Below are 26,793 nucleotides of genomic sequence, written 5' to 3'. Positions count from 1 at the left end.
TTAAAAGTAACAGTTTTAGGAGGCTAGAGAGATGACTCAGCAGTTAAAAGTACTTCCTGTCTTTTCAGAAGACAGGAATTCAGTTGACAGCACCCACATCTAGCTGCTGACAGCTCCAGGGAATCCTGCTGGTCCTCTTCTGGCTTCTATAGGAATTTGCATGTAACATGTGTGCACGCACACGCACACACACACACACACACACGGTGGGGGGGCAGATAGTTGAGGGATAGAATAAAATAAACACTTCTCAGTAGCGATATTTTAACAAATAAAGCTTGCTCGAAGATCAGAGTATAAAGCTAGCCACACTAGTCAGCCGTGCAGGCCAGGCTATGGTGGCACACACCTTTAATCCCAGCAGCTACTAGTTAGCCATAGAGGTTGGGCAGTGGTGGCGGGCACCTTTAATCCCAGCACTAGAGAGGAATCTAAGGTGGGATGAGACAGGAGTTCACTCCTTGCAGTCTGAAAATTTCATAGAGGTGTGATCTCTCTAGTAGTTGTCTGTTTAGCTTCTCTGATCTTTCAGAGAAGATTTCTGTCTCTGAGTTTTTATTAGTTGTGCTTCATCTCTCAAAAAAGTACCAGCTTTAGAAATGATACCGTAGTTTGATGTTCATTTTCTAGCTTTTAATGTTTCTGTATGCTCTAGAGCAAATATAAGAAATCATTGTGGACTTTTCTGAGATGGCTTAGGACGTAAAATGCTTTCTGGGTAAGCCCAATGTATGAAGTTTCATCTCCAGGACTCATATGAAGGTGTAGGATAGAAATGACTCCAAAAAGACCGTAGTATGTCCATTACCTCCACTCCCACCATACACAAAATATTTTTCAAAAGGAAACCACATGTTTGGAGAAGTTTATTGTCTGATGTATATATTTTCTAAGCTCCCCTGTCAGTCATTTATGCTCTATAAATGTAACATTATCTATATTATTATCACTAGCATATATGTTCTCTCAGTGTTAAAGATGCAGCTAATGTGGTGTGAATGAATTAAAGGCATGTGCATCTGCTCAAAGAAAAAAAGACACCACTTACATGGTTTTATGAACATATAAATTTGTATATATCCACAAACTAAGAAGGTATGGTATCATTAGGCAATCTTGTGGGACCACTTACATATTTGGTCTGCTACTGATTTGCAAAAGTGTCAAGAAGCATGTGGTTATGTAGGCATGCAAATTAGCAACGGGGAGACCTGACTGTCTGCTGGTGACTGTGACCCTCCTCAGAAAATGATTTCCCGTTTGTGGCCATAGCTGCGGATACGTATCACATAGCACAAATATCTTTAGTGGTGAGAAGGTTTGGTTGGGAGTGTCTTCTTTGGAATATTTTGTTTCTGTTCTTATTACTACTTATATGTGTATGCAGTACAATAAAAGAAAGAGGTTTGGAAACTGTTTTGCTTTTGTTTTTCAAGTAGCATAAGTTTCTTTTCCCTCTGTGCTTTTCTCATTGTGTTCCCTAGTATTTGTGTCTTTACTCACATTCTTACACCATTATGAAGTATATTGCCAGGTTATCGTAGTTTACCTTGTATATTTAGTATTTTCCTGAATTACCAAAGTAGAAAGAAGCATTGATACTTTTCTTTAAATTATCAATTTGAGTTTTACAAATTGGGCTGATTTTTTTTTTGCCTATGTCTCAGTGCCCATTTTGACATTTCCTGCCTGACTTTTCTCCTGACATTAATGTGTCAAAAACAAGTTTACAATTATACAGTATTTTTAACTGATCTCTGACAATCTTTTTTCTGTGTATTGAATTGTACTTTACATAAACTAATTTAAAGACTAGAATATCTTAGAGGTAGTGAGAGGTGGTCAAATTCAGGCTGCATTTTGAAGATAGAGTCCAGGAGCTTGTTGGAGCATTGGACACGAGTGTGGAGGAGTAGTTGAGGCTGGCTCACGGACTTGAGTACATGGTGGTGCGGTGATTCCAAATATGTAGGTCCAAAGTAAGAGGTGCCATCTAGACTAGCTGGGGTGCAGTCAAGAGTTATTGAGTATGGGTGGATGTTGAGGCTTTTGCATTTACGTGATTCTTTCCTCAGCTTGAATCTTGAAAATAGATCAGTCCTTGGAATGGTAACATTTAGTCTGTTATAGAAACATCTTAAATACGTTTTGGATAACTTTACAAAGATTTTAAATTTGTGCTGGAGAAATGAATAGAGTAGTTCTTTAAACCTGGACTTTCTCCACTGGACAAGGTGGCCTATGCCTGTCATCTCAGTACTCAGGACGTTGAGATAGGAGAGTGAGAGTCTGAGGTCAGCATGGGCTATGCAGCAAGTTCTAGGGTAGGCTACACTGCATAAAGCAAGCCTTTCTAACAGAACAAACAGAACCTCTTGAATTTTATATATCCATTGCTGCTACTAAAAAAAAATAGAACAAGGAAACTCAAAAGACAAAACCACCATTCTTCTTGCTTTAGAAATTTAAATTTATTGAAACTCTCATATACAGCCTGCTCATTTAGCTGGACAAGTAGGGGAAATTTTGTACCAAGATTTATCTTAATACAAATTAGAACCACTTTACACATAAGCATTTCAGCGAAGATTGAACTTCTTTGTTTCAGCAGCCCTCATCCCTGCTAACAAGGCATGGAGCGAGGATGTGGTAATGTCCCTCTCATTTAGGGAAACGGTGTAGAAACTGTGCTTCTAGTTATACAATAAATTGTGAATCAGATACAATCGAAAGGGTTCTGTGTAAATGCATATATAATTTTTCCTGACATGTATCAGCTATTAAGTTTTTTTAAAAAAATTGTTGTGCTGTTAAAATAGCCCAAATTCCTTGGACATTCTAGAACATACTGAATATTATACATATCTTTATTTTCATCGTTTGTTGGTTGTAGATCAGCTCTTTTGCCCAGTAAAGTATAAAATCTGAATTTATTCAAAATAATTTTGAGATTTTTGGCTCTGTTTGTTTAGTAGTTATAATCTTGTGTTTTAAAAATCATTTGTCTTCAAGATCTCCTGAGTAAACTGGGAACACGGGGACCATGGAAGAGGGTAGAAGAGCAGGGGAAAGAAAGCAGGGGAGTGGGGAAAAATATATAGTTCAATAAAAACAATTAAAAAAAAACATTTGTCTTGCTGGGTGTGGTAGTGCACACCTTTGGTACCAGCACTTTGGAGGCAGAAGGAGGCCAATCTCTGAGTTCAAAGCCAGCCTGGACTGTAGAGCAAGTCCCAAGACAGTCAGGGCTACACAGAGAAACCCTGTCTCAAACAAACATACAAAATCATTTTTCTTTTAAGAGTTGGGTATTTTGATATTTTTCCATTAGATTTTATTGCATAGATTTTTTTTTTAAAAAAAATTGAAACCAGAATTAACTGTACGTTTCCCCCTTTTTTTTTTTTTGGCAGAGAAATTGCTTTTACTAAACAACTGCATGAGAGAGCATCTCAACTCAGCTATTACTATATGGGTTTCTACATTCATTCCTGTCCCAAGATGAGATACAAGGTAATGTCAGTTTCTTGCTTGTTTCTGTTTTCATTATAGAAGATAAATCTTCACTAAGATTTGCATCTCGGGGCAGAGGATTTGAGGTGTGTAGCGGTGGGGATGGGTTATTAAGGAGGCCTTTTGCGCATTCATAAGGAGTTCTTTCTGAAGTGAGAATCACAGCCTCTCTGTGCTCACAGAGATCTCTTACTAATGTTAGTATTAAGTATATTTTGTTACAATTTTCTTTTTAAAAAAGTTGTCAGAGTCTCTTTAGTGAAGGCCATTGATTTTTCCTAAGTGCTTTATGGAACTGCAGAGGACCAGACTTCCCTGCCACTGTGACCACCACTTCTGTCTGTTTCACTGTGTGGTGCTTAGCTCTGAGATGCGTGGAGATAGAGACAGATCTCCCTCTTAAGATATGTAATGCAAGTGATGCTGGGGGAATCTTAGCATAAAACTGGGTCATAAAGTGGTTGATAGATGGCCTACAAGGATGTGGGGTTTTCTTCCAGAGTGGAGGAGAAAGGAAGGAAAGGCTCAAATAAAGAGTAGATGTGATGGAGACACAAAGAGTTCAGGGAGAGATGCTGGTAAGTTAGGGGTCAGAGTGCCAAACCCCTAAGGCCTTCATAGGAGAAAGAACAGACACTCCTGTAGAAGGAGCTGCGAACCGCTTCCCGCCCGACTCCCGGCCACTGGCTAGCTTTACCCAAAATAATTACACGGAAACTGTATTCATTTAAACACTGCTTGTCCCATTAGCTCTAGCCTCTTACTGGCTAACTCTCACATCTTGGTTAACCCATTTCTATTAATCTGTGTACCACGTACCAGGAAGATTCTAACCTACGTCCATCTTGGAGAGGAGAGCTATGGCATCTGCCTCACTGCCTTCTTCCTCCCAGCATTCTGTTCTGTCTTCCCCGCCTACCTATGTTCTGACCTATCAGGCCAAGCAGTTTTCTTTATTAACTAACTAGCCAATGCAAGCAACAGATAGATAGAAGACCCACCTACATCACACTCCTGTCCTGGTTATAAGCAAGATTTATTTATTTATTTTAAAAACAATGTGAAACAGCTTAAAAACATGCAAAAACAAAAAGTGTCCCCCTGGACTCCCTGTGTGTCCTTTGCTCTGCAGTTGTTCACCTGTCTCCTCTTACTGTGCTTTCACTCCACCCCCACCCTCATTTCCTTTAGAGTTATTTTGGAACATAATGAGGATATCCAGTTTTTGGAAGACCAGGGTCTAATACAGCCATAGCTGGCTTGGAATTTGATATGTAGACCAGGTTGGCCTCAAACTCTAATTGACTTGCTTCGGCCTCCCAGGTGCTGAGATTAAAGATTTGAGCTACCATGTCAGACAGCTATGATACCTTTTTAACTGAAGAATCCAGGACTGTTTTTTTTTTTTCTCCCTCTTATATTTTGAGGTGCTGGGAATCAAACCCAAGAACTTGCAACTAACACTTCCTAGTTTTTATTGCATTTAAGAATATTGCTTGTGGACTTTATTATTTTTAAAAAACTATCCTAGTGGATGGAGATATAGCGGAGTGGTTAAGAGCACAGGCTGCTCTTCCAGAGGACCCAGGTTTGATTCTCAGCACCCACATGGAGGCCCACAACCATCTATAACTCTAGTCCCGGAGGATTTAGTATCTTCTTTGTCCTTTCCAGGGACCAGGTGTGCACATGGTGCATGTGTATACGTGTAGACAGAACATTTGTACACATGAAATAAAATAAGTCTTTAAAAACCCCTAAGTTAATTCTTCCTCTTTCTTTCTTTCTTTCTTTCTTTCTTTCTTTCTTTCTTTCTTTCTTTCTTTCTTAAATTGAGCAAAGGTAGCATTGAAGATTAGTATTTACATATGGGAATTTCTTCCTGGCCTTTTTGGTATGTTTTTGAAATCATGAATCCTGAGGAAAGTCTTTTGAAAAGTCAGGAAATTGGGGAAAATATGTAATTCTTCCATAAAGTTAAAACTGAAAAATCTACATTAAAATGTTACTATTTTGTGAGTCAGGCATGGTGATATACATCTTTAATCCTAGCACTCAGGATCTCTGTGAGTTCGAGGCCAGCCTGATATACAGAGTGAATTCCAGGACAATCAGGGCTACACAGAGAAACTCTGTCTTGAAAAACCAAAAGAAAAAAAAAAAAAGGAAAAAGACGTTACTGGTTTGAGGTATCCTGTGTCAAATGGAAGGAAGATCTAGTAGAGACATGACTGAGGGAGCTGACAGCTGATAGGACATTGGAGGAAGAAGGACAGGATTATGGTAGAGGAAGCTGTTGGGTCTAATCAAAGAGTCTTGCTTATCGTTGCTGCCGTTAAAAGTAGGGCATGGAGCTATTTGTTGTTAACAGTGTAGATAGTGTTATAACTATAATAAGAATTTTTAAATGTATACAGTTAGGTATGATGGTGCACAACTGTAATCCTAGCAACTTGAGAACAGAAGAATACTGTCAGTTTGAGGCCAGTGTGCGCTACACATTGAATATGTCCCAGGCCATCTAGGGATAAATGGGAAGACAATGCCTTAAAAGACAAAATGAAAAGAAAAAAGAGGACCAGTGGGAGAGAATTCAGCAGATAAAGACACTTAACTCTCTCATGCTGTCTTAGAGTTCAGTCCTTAGGACCCACATAGCGGAAGGAAAGAACCAACTCCTGCAAGTAGTACTCTGACCTCTACATGCACACACACACACACACACACACACACACACACACAGTAGATAAAATATTCTTTAAAAAAGAAAAGTATATATACTAAGTACCTGAGTAATGTTTCAAAAAGTAATAAGTTTGGAAGCAAGTAACTTTATAAATTGGCAGTTTGAACTTACAGTTTTGTGTAATACTGCTGACCTACTACATTCCAAATGTTAGGTTATCGTAATAGTACCAAATAAGATTTACTGGCAGTTTCCATTATTTCAATACTTGTAAATAGTATTAGACTTAGTATTTCTTATGTGTTAACTGCTTTTAAAGGTATCTGTAATAGTGAGTGAAAATGTAACTTGAAATTCCAGGAATTTTCCATCTCCAGAACCTCCAAGTCAGTATCTTCAGAATTTGGAAACATCAAAACTGTAAAATAGAATAGATGACAAGAGAATGATTGGACGTCAAATACACCTTTAGCTTTTTGTCCAGTTTATTTGTGTCCTCATTTTACCTTCTAGGGCATGATGTATCATTGACTAGCGATACATGTATCATTAGTGACTTTGTAGATCCTCTGTGATGATAATATTAATACATTTTGTAAAGCCAGCATTTGCCTGGAATCACTGCGTTTTAGCACTTGGGTTTTCAAGAACATATTGATTTTAATTTTATGTTGTTAGTTTATATTGTTTCTTAGGAGGGCTGGGGTGATTGCTCAGTGTGTAAAGCTCTTGCCACATGAGCATGAGGACCTGACTTTGGTACCCCAGCACCTATGTAAAGAGCTAGGTGTGGTGGCACATGTCTAACCCAGTGCTGGAGCGTAGGGGTAGGCAGATAGGGCTTGCTGGCTAACCAGTCCAGCCAGTCTAGCCAAACCAGTGAGCTCCAAATTCAAAGAGAGACTGCGTCTCAAAAAATAAGATAGAGATAGAGGAAAATGTCTAAATTTAACCTCTGTCACACACTAAGGAAATTTAGTGCATAAAGCAGTACCAAGAGCCCTATGCTCAAAGATACATTAATGTTTCATTTGGATTTTCTTGTATGGATTGGTTCAGATTAAGTTAGCAGTCTTTACTATATATATTTGCTATATAAAATATATTACATGTACAAAAGTAGGTCTGATGTCGACAAAGCAGCTTATTTTACCTGTGTTGTGTTACTGACTAAGAAACTGTCATACAGTCATGCTTAAATGATGATTCTTTTTTTCCATGCAGAGATGACTAGAGGTTTTTATGATCACTGCCTTTCCTTGCCCATCAGAGCTGGTGTCCACTTGCCTTTTCTAGGTGGGACTTTCCATGGCTAATGGATACTGTATATAACTGTTTAGGATTTCTGGGCTACAGTCTTATAGGGCTGTCATTTTTCACTTCCATCTTTGGAGGCAGATGTAATGTAAAAGATTCAACTGTTCTCCTGTAAAGAGAGGCCTGAAACCACCTTGAATATTTTAGTGCAGCAGTATGATCGAACCCGAGTCCAGTGGCAAAACACCAACTGAAGAGTCTGCCCAGAGTCCTGAACTACGAATTACTGTTTTAGGCTGCTGAGTGTTGGGATGGCTTGCAATTCAGCAGTGAATGAGGGATATAGAAGTCATACTTCATCCTGTGTTGATTGTGCAGGCTCATGTCTTAGAATAAGCTGATCTGGGCAGTTGTTACGGTGGTTCAAAGTAAGAGAGGTTTTGCAATGCCATTGACTTTCTCTGTGGTTGTACCAGAAATGCTGTGTGGTTTATGAGAGTTCATCTTACAAGGTTTTTGTTGAATGTTCTTATTTAGCTTGCAAGTTGTCTTCACATGTCACCAATTGAGTTGCGAATGATGACCCACTACAAGATGAAATCATCTATGATTATCCTCATAGTTATATAAGCAGCATGTGTTACAGTAACTTCTCCTTTCTGCTTATGGTTTCTTCGTTTACAGCATTTAGGTTATCTAAGATGGTTTTGGTTAAAGATTGATGTGTATGGGTGTCCTTCCTGTATTTACGTCTGTGCACCACTTGTGTACCTAATGCCTGAGGAGACTAGAAGAGGGCATTGGATCCCCTGGAACTGGAGTTACAGGCAGTTGTGAGTTGTCGTGTGGGTGCTGGGAATTGAACCTGGGTCTTCTGGAAGAGCAGCTAGTGCTCTTAACCACTGAGCCATCTCTGTAGCCCTTATATTTTATTTTTAATAGTGCCATTGGTATAAATGTATTCTGTGGTCGTCGGCTACCTTTTGTAACTTCTAGTGATATGGAGTAAGCCTTTACTAAAACCATACCCTTTCAGCTTTTTTTTTTTTTTTCAGTTTTTTGCTTTGTGCATAGTGAACCTAGTTTTTCTTTTCATTATTACATCTTTGGTGTGTTATTCTCTCAATTTTCTATATTAACTCACATCTCAATATTTAATCCTTATCAATCAATCAATACACTTTTTCTATATGTGATAAAAGGATTTTTTACTTAAAATATTTTACTTACTTTGCTAAAGCTTAAAAAAGCATTTTTCCAATGCTTTCCAAATGCTCACCATTTATATATAAAGCTTGCTTTATTTTCTTTTCACCTGCTTCGATATATTTAAAAACTGCTTGATTACTTTTGAAAGTGGAAGTTGGAGTATCCTGAAGTGTTGTTAGGCGTAATTTAGAATGCTGTGCTCTCTGTGTTATCTGCTAAGAGGCTGTGTTATTCTGAAAGGGGTGTTTTGGTGAAGTCCTTTAAGCAGACCTCTATGCAGGCCAGAGTAAACAGTGATTTCAAGCAGCCTGCTTTGGTGTCATGACATGGCCAGACATCAGTGGAAACATCAGGAAGGATTCTGAAATAGCAGAAAAGAAACAAAGACTAATTCATCTTTGAGCAGTCCCTATACTGAGTGCCTCAGCTGGACTGTGGGCAGACAGAACCCTGAAATTCTGTAGGACTTTGCCCACAAAAAGACTTTTGGCATTACTGGTACAAAAACACCTATAAAAATGTTAATTGGCATTAGTAGTGCTGTGCTAGCAAAATTGTGTGCTACTGAAACCCCTGAGTTTCAAGGTTTCCTGACCAAACAGACCAGCAAATGTTATTTTTCTACAGTCTTAACAGCCCGGGGTCTTGCATGTGGGTCCATGTGGTAGTGACTTTACTATTGCTGGGCTGAAAGGAATACAGATGATCTCATCAGTTACTCACAGCACTGAACCAAATACTGAGTTCTTTTGATTCATCATCTGTTTTTTTGATGCCAACTGTCCAGTGGATTAGACATAGTCAGTAAAACAAACCACCACAGAATAATTTTAGTAAGGGATTTTGATGCCTCCTAGAGGCAGGGGGAAGTAAAAGAATCCGCCTACTCATCGCAAAATCCTGTTTCTAAAATTGTCTCAAGCAAAGACATGTGGTACATTGGAACCACAAATAATTTCCTTGAGGGTCATCTGTTCTAAGCTTCTCATTACAATGAGAAAATTAAGGTCAAGGTGGTTGACTTTCCCAGTGTTTGCATGAACTCACATTTACTTTTAGTAACATAAAGGAGCGTCTAAACTAAGTAGTTAGAGTCATGGACTTCAGAGCATGTGTTGCTCTTGTGGAGAATGTGAGTATAGTTCCCCAGTGTCCACACACAACCACCTGCAGCTGCTGGAAGGGATGGGTGCCCTTTCTGGCTTACTCAGCCAGACACACACACACACATACATACATACATACACACACACACACACACAAATGCGTCATCTTTGAGGATCTAACGTGATTCATTTTTACAGGCCAACATCTAGGTGACTTGTAAACTAAGAAACAGCATGGCTAGCACATAATGCTCCCACTGAGTACTATGCCACTTCCAGAGATTACCACGGCTTTCCGACCTTGTTCTAGTTTAGCCTGATTTTGTACTTTATGCAAATGGATATGGAATATTTTGAATGGCTTTTACCTAAACATTGTGTCTGTGAGACTTATCCATCTGGTTGTGTGTAACGTAGATTGTCTATTTAATGAATATATTGTATTTCATATTCCCATTCAATGGTGGATAGACTGCTTCTCTTTTTTTGACTAATGCAAGTGCAGCTGTGAACATTGACTTGCATCCTAGTGAATATAGACCTAGATTTCCAGATCACAGGATACATGTTTACTTGTTTATTTCATACTGCTTTTTTAAGAGGCTATACAAATTCATAGCCCTCTTCCCAATATCCTTTCGATATACTGACAAATATATAAGGAATGGTGATGTGTTGTCGTTTCATCTTCCATTTTGATTTGTATGATCAATGTTAAACACCTTGTCATAAGATTGTTGGCTTTTTGTCATGTGTCCGGGTTCTATGCCCACTTACCAATTGGGTGATTTGTCTTACTTATTTGTAGGTATTCTTTTTTAGAAATTCTTCTCTCATATAATACATCCTGACCTCAGTGTCCCCTTCTACTGCTGCTCCATTTCCCTTCAGAAAAAAGCAGGCGTCTCGGTGTTATCAACCAAACCAATATCTTACAGCACAAGATGCAATAAGACAAGGCATAAACCCTCATAACAAGACTGGACAAGGCAACCTAGTATGGGTAGTCATTGGTTGAACACTCACAAGCTCTGATTGCCCCAGCACATCTTGCAGGCAGGACAGGCATGAGTCAAAGTTTTGAGGCTTTTGTTGATATCCTAGTCCCACTACTAGGAGCCTTGCCAGATTATCAAAGATGGCCGGTTCAGGTTCTGTATTCTCTGTAGCACAAGTTTGTTTTTTTTTTTAATTTTTAAAATTTTTTAATTTTTAATTTTTTTTAGATTTATTTATTTCCTTTAGTGTTCTGTCTGCATGTGTGCCTACAGGCCAGAAGAGGGCACCAGATTTCTTTACAGATGGTTGTGAGCCACCATGTGGTTGCTGGGAATTGAACTCAGGACCTCTGGAGAACAATCAGTATTCTTAACCTCTGAGCCATCTCTCCAGCCCTGTAGCACAAGTTCTAATGGGTCTTAATAACAAAAGCCTAGAGTCAGATATTGGGGAAAATGCTGAGAGATCAGAGAGATGAAGGAGCAAAACCACAGCCACCTTACCTACTCAACTTCTTAGCTAAAAAGAAACTGAGCTCACATCTCCTTCCACCTTATCATAATAAACATGACATAACTGTTTCAAATTTTCGTTTTAAAAATTAAAAATAAAATCTAAAACAAAACAAAAATTTAAAAAATACAAGTGTAGAAGGAGGCCACTTGTTCGTCCTGTATGCAAAGAACCAAAATAACCACATAGAAACTGCATTAATTAAATCACTGCTTTGGCCCATTAGCTCTAGCTTCTTATTGGCTAGCACTTATATTAATTTAACCCATTTCTATTAATCTGTATATCACCACAAGGTCGTGGCTTACCAGCAACATTATAACACTTATATCTTCAGTGGCTCTATGGCTTCTTCCTGACTCTGCCCTCTTCCTCCTATCTTATAGGCCGAGTCAGTTCTTTATTCATTAACCAAAGCAACACATAGATAGAAGGATCTCCCACACCATTTCCCCTTTTTTTGTGTGAACAAAAAGGAAGGCTTTAACTTTAACATAGTAAAATTACACATAACAGTTATCAAGCAAGAATTACAGTTACTTTATCTTTTATCATAACTAAGGAAAACTATAACTATAAATTCTTCAATCCATCAAAGACTCCAGGAGGATATAAAATTACCGAAGTAAACAGAAAATGCATTGTAAGTAACTTCCAAAACTCTAGAAATGACAGAGACATCTCGCTGCCTGGACAGTCACCCAAAGTTCTTTCGTACCATTGAGGCATCTATTTTCAACCTACAAGCCCATAGTATCCAACGTCTTTCAGACTATTTGATGAAGCAGGAACCCTGAAGGATCATCTCACCTTTAGGCAAGTTTAGCAGTCATTTCTCTGTGGGTCCTTCCTGCATGTCCAGTTAAGCAGTCCAGGCTAGAGCAGTTTCTTGCCCAAATGGCTATCCAATTCCATAAGGAGCCTCTTTGATGCCCATCTTCCTCTGGAAGTAGCTTGGTGCTGCCAGGATGTCTCATCATCATGAAAAGTCTTAGGTTTTTAAACATTTTAAATCCTATATTCTGAAGGTCTCTGAAAGATTTGAAGAATACCTATCTAACTGAAATATATCTCTATACATCTAGAAAATCTAACATGACTACAAACTTGACTATTATAGATGATTATCTATTAACCTATATTTCTTAATTATACATTACATTTTTAAATGAACTACACAATCACGATACTTTAATCAAGAGCAGAAATATACATATAACAAGATTGACCTTAAATTTGTATCAATAAACCACAATCTATACCAATGCAAATCTATATAGCATATCCCCCTTTAAATTTAAACATACATTTATAAACAATATTTGACATTATGGGCATAGTTTTTCCAAACTGCTTTCTGCTGTTTATTTGGGTGAAATATTTTCTTTGTGGGGGTGTTCACAGCAACCTTTTAGGGGGTCTTGTTCTATCAAACCATATTGGTCTGATAGCAATCCACAGGTTTTCATCTTCTGTGAAACGAAAAGAACCTCTTTTCCAAAGCAACATATTCTTAGACACAAATTTTGAAGTCAAGATACCTATAATATACATGCTGGTTTAGCTTAGCAGCCTATACAGTGAAATGTCTCTCTGTACCTAGCTCCTTCACAGTCAAAAATTTTAAGAAACACAATAATATACATATTTCAGGCTTTCTCTGTATTGTCCATCTTTACGTGGCTTATTTTTACTCTTATTACTTTTTCTACAAGTTTAATATTTATTTTAATCTTTACTCCTTTAATCTATGACTGTCTGTACTCTATCTCTTTAAAGACTTTTTTTTTTTAACCATTTACTTTTTTTTCAACTCTCTTATTCCCTCTCTGCTTCCCAAGTGCTGGGATTAAAGGTGTGAGCCACCACTGCCCAGCCTTTATTGCCATTGAATCTCTAATTTACATTCTTATAAAATTTAAGCATTTTAATTTACCAGAGATATTCAGAGTAAAGATGTAGTTCCCAAAGACATCTTTGTCTCAAGCTTTAGTTTCATGCCTTACTGTATGTATAGCCTTTCTGAGCTCTAGATGATACTTACAAATGAAGACAATAGCCACCCCTGTATAGAGAGAGTCATTGGGAAGATTAATGCGGTAGCATGTGGGTAGCAGGCTGTATACTGGTCAATTCATCGTAGCTAGTGCTAGTGGATAGTAGCTTTTTATTTTTACTAATATAAAATTAATTATATATGATCACCAAAATTTCATAACTGTTACAGAAAGAAAAATTAAACACTTCCTTATTTAATGCTTTTGTATTCCATACTTGTACTCCATTGCCTTATTCTGGATTTTAGATTTTTGTTTTTATTTGTCTTCTCTTAAGGCTAGATATTTAATAGAAGAGCTTTGGAAGGCTTTCTTGATTTTGTCTTGTGTGATTCTTTGTAGCTGTAGTGTAAGTGCTTCCTGCTGTTTCTGCAGAAAGTAGCGACTCCAGTGCTCGTAGATCACTCTGTTGGCCAAGATTAAGTAGCTGGGTGCAAGCTTGGCTTATTTGGTGATAGATCTTCAGATCCATAGCTCACAAACACACAGTCAGATCTGAGGATTGCTAAGATGCTTTTAATAAATAGTCTCTGAAGATAAAAAGAAGTCAGCAAGCATGGAAGCTATCATAAACTACTAGGGCTATGTTGAAAACACTCACGAGACAGCTTAAATTGGCACCCACTGGCCAGAATGTGTACAGATTGAGTATCAAAAAGGGGTAACTGCAGTGGATTCCAACACATTGAGCATCTTCAGATCTGTGAGTTCATGATGATACAAAAAGTGTTGCTGGAGTGTACTTGGTACCACTTTGAGTTACTTAGTTGCTGCATCACCAAAACCAGTAGATAGAGCTGATGGGTCTTTGACCTGTATTATCAACAGCTTCCAAACACCTTCAACATCCCAGACTTCTGAGTTCAAAACAGTAATCATCTTTCTGAAAAATAACATGGGTTCAGGCTCTGTAATAGTAACTTGTCAGGAGTATGCTTTCTCACATCTGGAAGTTGTAGATTTCAGATTTGATTGTGTCCATGCTTTCCCCACAAATTTCCAATGTGATAAAATGATAATTATGCTGTTTTTATTTCTGCAAACTGTCACTGGCTCTTTAAATTTTAGGAAAATGTTTTTGGTTTGTGAAGTCCAAGGTGGGTATCATTATAGACAGACAGTCATTGAAGTTTTACTTTTTTATGTATATATTTGAGATCTGAGCCCTAAATGATAGTTAGAAACCACATATGAAAATATTTAAAATAAAATTTAAAGATTTTGTCTTCAATGTGTGTGTGATTCTTTGATGGATTAGTATAATAGATAGGTATAAGTCTATCATTTGTGGAGTAGTCTCTTTCAGTATTCTCTCCCTTTGCGCTGCCCAGCTTGGTTAGGTGTTTTCTTAATTAGTGATGGATGAGGAGAGCCTTGCTTATGGTACGTGGTGCTCTCTCTGGGCTGGTGGTCGTAGGTTCCGTATGAAAGCAGGCTGAGCAAGCCATGATGACTAAATCAGTAAGCAGCACCCCTTCATGGCCTTTGTGTCAGCTCCTGCCTCCTGGTTCTTGCCTTGTTTGTGTCCTGCTCTAACTTCCTTCAGTGATGGACTGTGTTGTGGAAGTATAAACCAGATAAACTCTTCTCATAACTTGCTTTTGGTCGTGGTGTTTCATTGCAGCAATGTAAACCCTTAACTAGGGTAGAGAAGCTAGGGTAAATAAATGAGCAGGGAAAGGCTAGAGAAGACTGGTGGGAGAGCCCATCTGTATGGATATGGGAAAAGCATCATCTTTACTGGGTAAGGACTTCCTGGTGCTCCCTTTGTGAGGTGGTAGGCTGTGTATGTGAGTAAATACTTACTGGAGTATACAGATCCTCCTCACCTATACTCTGAAAGTAACTCAGGGGTTACCTGTAGCAAGCTTTCTTGTTAGACTTCCTTGAACCACTAGCCACCAAATAATGACACGGAGACATAGTAATAATTTTGAAAACTTGGCTTTTTACCTTAGACTTGTTTCCAACTAGTTCTTAAAACTTTTAACCCATTTATATTAATCTATATTCTGCCACATGGTTTTTTACCTCTCCTTCATTCTATATGTCCAACTTCCTCAGTGTCTTGCTGGTGTCTCCTGTGCTTCTGGATTCCTCTCTAATTCCTCTCTCCCTAGGAAATCCCGCCTATTCTTTCCTGCCTAGCTATTGACCATTTTTATTAAACTAATCACAGCTATACATATTCACACAGTGTACAAATATCCCACATTTCCCCTTTTTGTCTAAATGAAAAGAGTTTGACTCTAATACAATAAAACTATATAAAATAGGAACAATTATCAAGTAAGAATTCACAATGTCTAGTCCATTAGTATTTGGCAAATCAAAGAGAATACTCTATTATCTATTCTATCTTGATGAATCCAGTGTTTTTTTTTTATTTAAACCAGTTTCTATCATAACTTGTATTATTATCCTAAAGATATTCTTTTAGACCTTAAAACATTCTTAGATAAACAACTTAAGCTTTTATATTTCTCAACTTTATAAACTTTACATCTCTTATATAAGTATCCTTTCTGAATTTGGTAGCAAGGTAGACTGTAAAATTATAACTATATATTTTTCAACTCCATCAGATACCTGAGAAGGATAAAATATTACCTGAGTAGACAGGAAGTGTAGAGCAAGCAACTTCCAAAAATAAAATGACAGAAACAGTTGACTGCCTAGACAGTCACCCAAGGTTCTTCTGTAACATTGGGGCTTCCTTCTTTGGCCTACAGTTCTAGAATAGCTTACAAACTTTTTGGTGAAGCAGGAATTTTGAAGGACTGTCCTACCTTGTCTTGGCAAAGTTCGGCAGTCAACTTCTTTTGCATCCTGCTTAGCCAATTTGGACGGCATACTGTCAGCACTTGAGGCAAGGAGAGTTTCTTCCCAGTGTTAACTTTGCCATGATAAAAGCAAAAAAAAAAAAAAACCCATATGGACATTCTTCAATGTCTCTTATCCTTTTTTTGAAGTAAATTGGTGTTGCTTGTAGCAGATGTATTTCACTGTTATGGAAAGAAAGCCTTTTGTTATTAAAACATCTTAAATTCCATATTCTGTAGGTCTCTGAAATATTTGAATACCTCTATCTAAAATATATCTCTAACCTTGAAAACACACTGATATGGCCACAAATTTGATTGTTATAGGTGACTAACTACTAACCTGCATTTCTTCATTATCCTAAGCAATTTGTAATAATAGCTTCCAAGGATTACAACTTTATATTACAGTCTTAAATGAGCTACATAGGCACAATATCTTAAACAAGAATAGAAATATACACACATACATATATATGTGGTTTAACAAAAATAACCTTAAATTTGTATCAGTATACAAAAATCCATTCCAATATAAAATATTTGAGATTAATAGTTGCCTTTTAGTTTAAAAGTAGATTCGATAATCTACCTTTTTATCATTTCTATATTCTTCTTTTTTTTATATTTTTTAAAAAAAAGATCCCTGAATCTAACCTTTTTTGCTTAGTTTCTTCCCTGACCATGACCATTAACAACTTTCAGCTCCCCCACCCTGCAAAAAAACAAAAACAACAACAACAAAAAAGAAACAGTGGCAAACATTGGTGACCCACGAAACAGCCAAAAACCATCCACCTGTATCTCCTGGGAAAATGGCATTGTGTTCTCTAGACTGCTGTTTATTGTCTGGGGCAATGGCATCTTTAGGGGACCCTGAGAAAATTGAAATAATATTCAAGTTCTGGGACAGTTGTTGCCCAGTGTTTTTGTAATGGGAAAGTGAAGGGCTTATTTGAAGTCTTGGCTGATATAGTCTGTGAAGCTGGACCATCTCAGCTAGCTACTTTGAAGTTGTCCTGGATACACATTGTTGGGGAAATTGCAACAGAAGCATTCTGAGAGGCTGGATTACCTGGACTACCTACTTCTCTTCACTGATGTCTGGTGCCCCCCCCCCCCGAAAACACACAAACTTTAAAGGTAACATATCTGCAGTCACTCAAGTATGGAATGAGTGGTGTGCACATATGAGCTCAAGATGGTTCTCTGCTCTGTGTTTGAGCAGGTTAAAAGGCATCTTTGTACTTTATAAGTCTGTTTAGACTGCATAACAGAACAGTAATGTAAACCTCCATTCATGCCATCTGAAGGGATGGCATGTAATAATCAGTCCTGTAGCTTACAAGGTCTACCATGTCTCATCCAGTCTCAGAGCTGTTCCCATAGTAGAGGGATCAGCATATACATCACCTGTTCGTAGTTTTTTCTTCTTTCACATATGTATCCAAGATTTTCAAGAAGTCTTCCTCAGTCAAATCTGACCTTTATTTTGAAGGAATTCATAGTTTTTTGTTTCCTGTGGAAACAAAAGTATAACCACTCCCCCAATGCAACACATTTTCTGACTTCCGTTCTAAAGTTAAGACATCTATAAAATATATAGGTTGGTTTGATTCAGTACTTTTTTTCTACAATCCATTATTTCTTGTTTTTTTTTCCTTCGCTCATCAGCATTCAGTCATTCCAAGTGAACAAAGCATCTACAGGATCCAGATGTGCTGTGCACTTCCCATCCTTATGTGGCTTATTCTTTTTATATTACTTTACTCTTTCTTTAAGGATTTTATTTTTAAACTATTCCTTTTTTTTTCTATAACTGTCTATACCCATTTTTTCTTTTCTTTTTTATTAAGCACATTTTCAAGCATAGTATATCTGTTGAAAGGTTTTCTTGGTCTGGACCTTGCTTTCTGTATGTCTTTAGTGTTTGTCTGACTTCATGAGCCAGACCTGAAAACTGCTAGGCTACTGCCATGCTGCTAGCTTAGCACTTGGCGCTGGCGGTTGGCTCCACCCCCTTCCAGTCAGCAAGGTGCAGCAGAAACCATGCCAACTGTCCCTCTGTGCCTAATCACCCCAGCTCCAGGAAGCTGCTGTGTCAGTGGTGTCTCTGCTGCAGGCAGTGTTTGTACTCAGTTCTATAGCTACTCCAGTGCTCAGGTGCACAGCAAGGCCTCTTAAAGGAGCCATGCCTCTTTACTCCACCAGTATTTGGCTCTGTGTTTAGAACTTTTTTTTAACTTCTCAGGGCCTATGTGGATTTATGTGCTGCACATTGGGCACCAACTGTAACAAACTTTCTTGGACCACTGTCCCCAAATAATGATACGGAGACTTATTCTTAATTATAAAAGGATGTCCTTTAGCTTAGGCTTGTTCCCAACTAGCTCTTATTACTTAATTAACCAGTTTCTATTAGTCTGTGTTCTGCCACATGGCCTTTGGCCTCTCCTTCATTCTGTATGTTTGACTTCTCAGTGTTTTGCTTGGTGGTGTCTGTGAGCCTAGATTCTTCTCCAGTTCCTCTCTCCCCCCAGAAATCCTGCCTATTCTCTCTTGCCTATCTATTGATCATTCAGCTCTTTATTAAACCAATCACAGCAATAAATATTCAACAAATATCCCGCAACAGTTCCCTAGAGTGAACTATGGCAGAATTGAACCTTGATTTGTTGTTAGGACCTTAGGAAGAAGGGGGATAAGCATTGTCTGTGTCTCTGCCATGGAAGGGATTTTAGTAACAGCAGTGAAAGGGGAGAATCCAAAGAAGTCTTAGTAAAGAAAAAGTAAGCAGTAGTTGGATTTGGTTTCAGAAGTATTGGCATTCATACTAACCTGGAAGGCACCAGATAACAGCTGATACCCAACTGTGAGTGCCCTGGGGCAGGTGTGTTCCAAGTGAGAGGCTAGTTGGAAACCTTATCTCATGCTATGTACTCAGTTACATCTCTGATTTATGTGAGGAGCTCTGACTGGAGGTGTGGATCCATATGCACCACATGGGTGGATGTAGATATGTTTCTTAGGGAGTATGTGTGAGTTCCTTAGGGAGCATGTGAATAGTACAAATCACTTTATAGACATCTAGGCAGATTGTGTTGAGACAAATAAAATTCAGGCTTAGTTTGTGGTGGGATTTCATATTGTACAATTTCTTACCAGCTTTAATTAAAATCACAGTTTTCACATAAACACCTTCAAATACTTTAAAAACAAATTGTTCCACTTTGCTTTAGATACTAGGGGAGCCAATAAAAGACTCTAGGCAAGGATTCCCATAACCTGGTCCTATTGGTTGCAGTGGGAGAATGTGTCTCTTCACTACTGGCCATGTGACTGCTTTGAGATAGTGGAGACGAAGGGTCACTGAGTGCTATTTCTGAAGCCCAAAAAAGCAGATAAACACCTGAATGAACTCTATTCCTCAGCATGGTGAATAACCAACCCCCCATGCACCTTTAAAAGAAATTAAAGCTTTGAATTTTACTTTTTTCTCTGAATATTATTTGCTTTGTCCTGATTCATTAGTTTTTTCCCTTATCCTTTTCAACTTGTGACCCTTCAGTTGAAATTAAATTTGCACTGTAAGTTGATTCTCTGAGTCTTTTCTTCACAAGCTTTCTTTGTATTTTCCAGAAGAAAAAGGATTAACTCGGGGTTTCCAAAGTAAAAGCAAAGATTGTGATTAAAACTGAATTAGAATCTTTATTCTCTATTATTTGCCAATAGCAAAATAAATAGCCCAGTCTTAAAGAAGCTTTAAAGTAAGTCTCAGAGCTTCTGAGAACCCTTGGATTTTAATTAAAGAAATACAGAATACCATTACTTTCTGTTTGTCAGTGGAAAAAAATATGTATTTTTAAAATTTCAAAGCTTAGCCTAACAGCACATGGAGCCCATCTGTTGGTGTTCAGGATGGGTGCACAATGGGTTCAGATGTTCAGGCCTTTTGTCTTTACTGCCCGGCACTCACCAGCTGAGTGTGGCACAGCCACAGTTCATGAAAACAGAGTGGCTCGAGTTACTTCTAAAGCACTCTCTTGGGGCCTGATAAGTCAATCTCTGTTTATGTAACAGAGTCAGGAGCAAGGGTCTGCTGCCGTGCTCTGGTGCTCTGCGGATGGGCTTCCCCTGGTGTTGTCTTTCAGGGAAGGGACTGGATTTAATAAGCCTGAATTCTGACCTGCGTGGCGGGCTGTGCAGTACAGCCCACTCTGGTGCGTCATTTTGAAATATTTTTGCTTAGGTAGTGTTAGAGCAATTGGTTTTAGTAAAATCAATAGGTTTATTGTGGAAAGTGGGTTACCGATACCAGTTTTACCTGATAACAGACTAGAATGTCTGAGCCTCCTTTGTGTGCCTTGCTTCTGTTATTCAGTCAGGGGCAGGGAGTGAGTGGTCTGTGCTTGTTTCAGTGATTTCATCTCTTTTTATATAACGTTTCAATTTAATTTGAACTTTCAAGACAGACTCTGCTAGTTTAGCCTGTTCTCAAATACTCATGAAATCCTTCCCATTTTACAAAATATTTACAAAGTATTCTTGAAAGTAAAATCTCATAAAGGTCTTTGGTTTGGGACCAGAGTTCAAAGGAAAGTCCGTTTGGTTTTGATTTGAAAACTGTAAAAACAAAATACCCTCAAAATGGCAGGGTGTGAATTGGTAACTTCAATTTTATTACAATCTGCCAAGCCCATCCCCAGATGTTTCCAATTAAAAGCCAAGAATGTAACTTGGGTGAATATCATATGAAAGCATTTCTTTACTTTTCTCTGATTTTTTTCAAAAAAAATCAAAGTCTCAAATCCTTTAACTTTAGTTAAAGAAATAACTTTTCATTTAAATGTTTCAGAAAGAAAAATGCAATATTCAAAGAGGACTTTTACATTTCAGTTTTGCAAGCACTTGTGACCCCCAAATATAGAAGGGTTCACATACTTCATCTTCCAAAGGGCAAAAATAAAAATTTAAAAAGATGTTAAAGCCATTAGAAATTACAATCCTGTATTTCTAGATTTAGTCCAGAGAGTAGTTCTTTTAACACTGTAAATTGTTTAAAGAGTGGTGTTTACTCATTTTATTGCTTTCTTTTGGATTATTTAGGGCATTTTCCATTATAATGTAAAGACTACAACTTTCTTTTATTTTTGATCTATTGTGTATTCAGTTGTAAGCAGTGCTTTGATGGGAATCTGGGAAGACAGGAGATGAAACAAGATGAAAGAAACCATAAGTCATCTTAAAGCCCCGAATTCCATGATATTTTCTCCAGATAATATCAGATTATATATGGATTCATTCATAGTTTTAAAACTTGCTTCAAATATGTCATTCTGTGTTAAGAGGAAAGATAGTGGCAAGGAAGTTGACTATATGGAAATTTTTATATTTTTCAGAGAGAAGATTGAGTTACTCTTTGTAACCAACTCAACGTTAACATTTTAAATGCAAAGCTAATAATCAATTTGTTTTTGAAGCTTGCTCAAACCACGAAGACACAGGATCGCATAACTAACTGTAAAGATGGAACAGTTGTTTCACTTTCCATCTCCTGTGTGGTGGAAGTTTGATGTACATAGATTTGGAGTGCCAGTGGGAGACAGTGATGTAGGTCTGTGATCTGTATTTGCTGTTGGTAAGGGCTTGCCACTCCACCTCTTCTTCCCAGGATGCTACTTAGCCTTTAAGACATCATTCTAGGGGCCTTTGCTGCTGCTCCAGAGAAAACTGGTTCTTTGGCCTTTGAGTTTCACCAGCAGCTTATGGATAGTCCTCATTCTTTTCAGTACTACTGTTGGGCCACTGTCCAGCAAGTCACCACACACAGCTGCCTTCTCTTCCCTCATAGGTAGTGAGCTTATGGGAAGGCATAACTTGTCTTCTCTTGTTGGATGCCAAGTGCATGTATTGAACTGGCTTTGAGTTTTAAAACCTCGAGGTTATTTTGTAAATATGGGGAAATTGTGAATAATTTTAGACATCTTAAAATTTGCAGGCAAATGGGTAGAGCTAGAAAACATTGTTTTGAGTGAGGTAACCCAGACCCAGAAAGACAATTTATTAATGTTTTCTAGTTCCATCCATTTTCCTACAAAATTCAAGCTGTTGTTTTTTTTTTCTGCTGTATAGTACTCCATTGTGTAAATGTACCACATTTTCCTAATCCATTCTTCGATCGGGGGGCATTTAGGTTGTTTCCAGGTTCTGGCTATGACAAACAAAACTGCTATGAACGTAGTTGAGCAAATGCCCTTGTGGCACAATTGAGCATCCTTTAGATATATACCCAAAAGTGGTATTATTGGGTCTTGAGGAAGGTTGTTTCCTAATTTTCGGAGAAATCGCCACACTGATATCCAAAGGGGTTGTGCCAGCTTGCATTCCCACCAGCAATGCAGAAGTGTTCCCTTTTCCCCACAACCTCTCCAGCATAAGTTGTCATCAGTGTTTTTGATTTTGGCCATTCTTACAGGCCTAAGATGGAATCTCAGAGTTGTTTTGTTTTGCATTTCTCTGATGACTAAGGATTTTGAACATTTCCTTAAGTGTCTTTCAGCCATTTTAGATTCATTTGTTGAGAGTTCTCTGTTTCTTACTCCATTTTTTTTTTATTGGATTATGTGATCTTTTGATGTCCAACTCCTTGAGTTCTTTGTATATTTTGGAGATCAGACCTCTGTCTGATGTGGGGCTAGTGAAGATCTTTTCCCATTCTGTTGGCCATTGTTTTGTCTTGTTGACCATGTCCTTTGCTTTACAGAAGCTTCTCAGTTTCAGGAGGTCCCATTTATTAATTGTTTCTCTCAGTGTCTGTGCTACCGTGGCTATATTTAGGAAGTGGTTCCCTGTGCCTATGCGTTCAAGTGGACTTCCCACTTTCTCTTCTATAAGGTTAAGTGTGGCTGGTTTTATGTTGAGGTTTTGATCCATTTGGACTTGAGTTTTGTGCATGGTGATAGATATGGGTCTATTTTCATTCTTCTACATGTTGATATCAGTTATGCCAGCACCAGTTGTTAAATATGCTTTCTTTTTTTTCCATTTGATATTTTTTGCTTCTTTATCAAAGATCAGGTGTTCGAAGATGTGTGGATTGATATCCGGGTCTTCTGTTCGGTTCTGTTGGTCCTCCTGTTTGTTCTTATGCCAATACCAGGCTGTTTTCAGTACTGTAGCTCTGTAGTAGAGTTTGAATTCAGGGATTGTGATGCCTCCAGAAGTTCTTTTATTGTACAGGATTGTTTTGGCTATTCTGGGTTTTTGCTTTTCCATATGAAGTTGAGTACAGTTCTTTCGAGGTCTTTTAAGAATTTTGATGGGCATACACTATTTATTTTTAACTACACTTTTTTTCAACAGTTTGGGCAGGGGCTGGTATGGGGCAGGATTCTTGTGTATGCCGTAGCATGTCTGTAGAAATCAGAGAACAGTTTGTGAAAGTTGGTTGTCTCCTTCCACTATGTGGATTCTAGGGATGCACTAAGGACACCAGGCTTGGTGGCAAGCTCCATTACCCACTTTTGGGCCTTCCATTTTTAAATGGATTGCCTCTATACTATGAGAGGGTAAGGCTGTGAGGGCTCGTGAGTCTAGGTTTCTCTAGGACTTTATAGAAATATACAGGGATAATGGTTATATAGCTTTGAACAAGCATGGAAACAGTAGGCCAGCCCTGTGCTAATGGGGAGATCTTGCTAGTTTGTGAATTCCATCAGTAATAACATAATAAAACTGATGCTGAGAGCTTGCTAGAACCATTTCTTGTTGTTGCTTCATATTATCAGACACTGATTTTACCTTTGGAAATTCAGATTTGTAACTAGATGTGTCTTGGCTGGAGGAAAATGTCTAAGTGTTGTTTGCTTTGTTTCATTGGAAGCAATAAGGTATCCGTCTGTTTTAAAGTCTGCTATCACTGATAATTACTGCCGTACTTTATATACTCTTCATATGTATTGAGTAGGATGTGACAGTGAGGTCATTTTTTTTTAAATTATTGTGTGTTTTGCCTACATATATTGTCTGTGCCTGTGGAGGTCAGAGAGTGTGTTGGACCCCCTGGAACTAGAGTTGCAGATGGCTGTGAGCCACCACATGGGTGCTGGAGATTGAACTCAGGTCCTCTGGAAGAGCAGCAAGTGCTCTTAGCCACCGAACCAGGTCTCCAGCCACAGTGATGAGATATCTCAGCTTCTGGTTATCAAAAATAAATGTAGTTCTTAGGCTAAATTCTGATTATTTTGCTGAACTAATGTATTTTTTATATAACTTATTTGGCTGCTCTTTCATAGGTTGAAAAGTCAGATCAATATGGTAAAGATCTTCAATTATGGCCAAAAGCAGGCATGTGAGAAGAATGCCTTTGTCGGCATTGCCCAAAACCAAAGCAAACAGCCCCTGCTGGACGACAGTCTCTTCTGATAGACCAGGGAATGTGTTTAGCTATTTCCTAAACCAAATGTGGAGGTTTGTCCTTGCACAGTGTTTCAGATTTAACTGTAATATTTCCTAAACTCTTACTCTATGACAGCCTAGTAAAATTGACTGAACTATTATCTGGCCATGTTGTAACCTCTCTCTTTTTTTCCTTGGTGGCTTTGGGTTTTACAAGTAGCCTTAAGCAGTTTTCATTAAGAAGATAATTACTGAGAATTAAGCTATATTTTGAGTAAAATAGTAACCCTTCTTTAGCACTGGGGACTCTAGCCGCTCCTCTTCTGAACTATTTATCACTTTGAAAGAACTTCTCAAAAAGCTCTGTGGGATAAGCTGTCAAAGATGTTACATTTTCAAAATTCCTAGTACTCTAGAAATCTGTGGTAACTCATATTTCTCATTTACTCAAAGTTACCGTAGGAAAGAATTAATCTGCTTTTACTTCACTGTTCAATTTGAATGAGTATACTCAGAGGTTGATTAAATATTTTTTCTTTTGACCCTGGGAAAGTATGTCTAAATCCTTAAGTAATTACATTCTTAATACAAACATCTCTGGTTTTCCTACAATAGGGAACAGGCAGGGTAGCTTTCACCTCCCTGTGTGCTGGTGACTCTGAACTGAGCTCTAAACACTTCAGTCACATAACTTAACCGCTTAGCTTAGAAAGTACAGCATTTCACAGTGGTTTATTCCATAAAACCACATTCTTTGATGGCTTGGGAGAAAATCTGAAGTATTGAAAGAAGCCTATACTTTGGAGAAGGGTGTTTAATGTAATTGACAAATTTGATTTCAAGTGATATGAATAAGTCAAAATGTATTTCTGATCTTTTCATGAGGTGAATGTTTAAAGCATCAAAAGTAAGCGCCGAACTTCCCTATGAGTGAATAGGACATTGAGAGAACTGTGAGGACTCGTGCTCCCACACATCATTCATGTGCGCCTGAGCTTTGTGCAGCCTCCTCACTCCAGTGGGTTCAGTGCCATTTTCTAAAAGCATGATTTTGTCCATCTTTGTTCCAGGACCTGCTGCCGCACTAAGTCTTTTTGTCAGTACTGTTGTTAGGTGTTTGTTCATGAGTCTGTGTGTACCCATGGACTGTTCTGAAAGGGAAAGTCCATTATTTCAACCTTCAGACCTCAGACATCATCCTCACTCCCAGTGTTTGCCTTGACTTCAACCTTAAGTTAGAAAATAGGAGCGTTTGGACACTTGGGATTGTAGCTGTTATTAACACACTTTGCACACAGATATTCTTGGGGGTCCTCAAATGTTCTGTCACTACATGAAAATATGCTCTTTATTTTGTACTAGTTTTTAAATTCACATTGGTCATATTTTTATACCAAATTGAGAACTCTAGGATAATAAAGCAAAATGGAAAAGATTCTGCAAATGGAGTGATGAGAGATTAGATTTGCCAAAGAGTAAAATATAACATAAAACTTTAATATTGAATACTATGTGGCGCTGGCACATGACAAGCTAAGAACTCAGTCTATATAGGAATTTAACAGGGGATACTTTTACTCAGTAGGGGAAGTAAAGCATGTTCAAAAAAGTTAGGTTGAAGCCATTAAGTAAATAGAAGAGAAATTAGGTTGGATTGTTCCTTATATTGAAATAATTTCTTACACTGGATTGTAAAAATTTTTTTTAAATGATTGCACTAGATTTTAACCTGATATCAAATTTGAATTTTAATATTCAGAGATAAGACATTTAGAATTTTGAATAAGTTCAAAGAATATAAAAGTTTTTTTTTTTCTGAAAAAATTCACTAATGCTTTTTACAGTTTGTATTATTCTTTCTTAACTATGTGTTCATATTCAGTAAATATTGTATAGTGTTGTACACTTGAAGTATGTAACTGATCTACACGTTTTTGTAAACTAGAATTTGTGAAGTTATAGTATCAGAGGTTTTGTTAGAATTTCTATTTTTTAAGCTTTTTATTGTACATTTACTAGATTGTTATTAGATGTATATTAGTAGGATGCTACTTTTTAAAACATTAGCATGGACTGAATATTATCAGCCTTGAGTTAGACAGTGGTGGCGCACGCCTTTAATCCTAGTACTGGGAGGCAGAGGCAGGCGAATCTCTCTGAGTTTGAGGCCAGCCTGGTCTACAGGGCTCGTTTCATGACAGACTCCAAAGCTACAGAGAAACCCTGTCTTGAAA

At 37.9% G+C, this 26,793-nt stretch overlaps 1 protein-coding gene across 10 annotated transcripts in view; it reads left to right on the top strand.

Annotated features, from left to right (window-relative positions):
* The window catches only part of Ate1 (arginyltransferase 1), a 110,326-nt gene that overhangs the window by 64,973 nt on the left and 18,560 nt on the right, over positions 1 to 26,793 (top strand). For all 10 annotated transcript variants that reach the window (XM_050165931.1, XM_050165926.1, XM_050165924.1 and 7 more), the window contains one exon: positions 3,414 to 3,513. In XM_050165931.1, coding sequence (XP_050021888.1) covers positions 3,414 to 3,513 — 100 coding nt within the window. The remainder of the gene's footprint in view (positions 1 to 3,413; positions 3,514 to 26,793) is intronic.

This window comes from Alexandromys fortis, unplaced genomic scaffold (assembly GCF_014885135.2).
Source record: "Alexandromys fortis isolate MF-2015 unplaced genomic scaffold, M_Fortis_MF-2015_v1.1 scaffold_146, whole genome shotgun sequence".
Lineage (NCBI taxonomy): Eukaryota > Metazoa > Chordata > Mammalia > Rodentia > Cricetidae > Alexandromys > Alexandromys fortis.
This window is presented reverse-complemented; position numbering and strand designations above follow the sequence as displayed.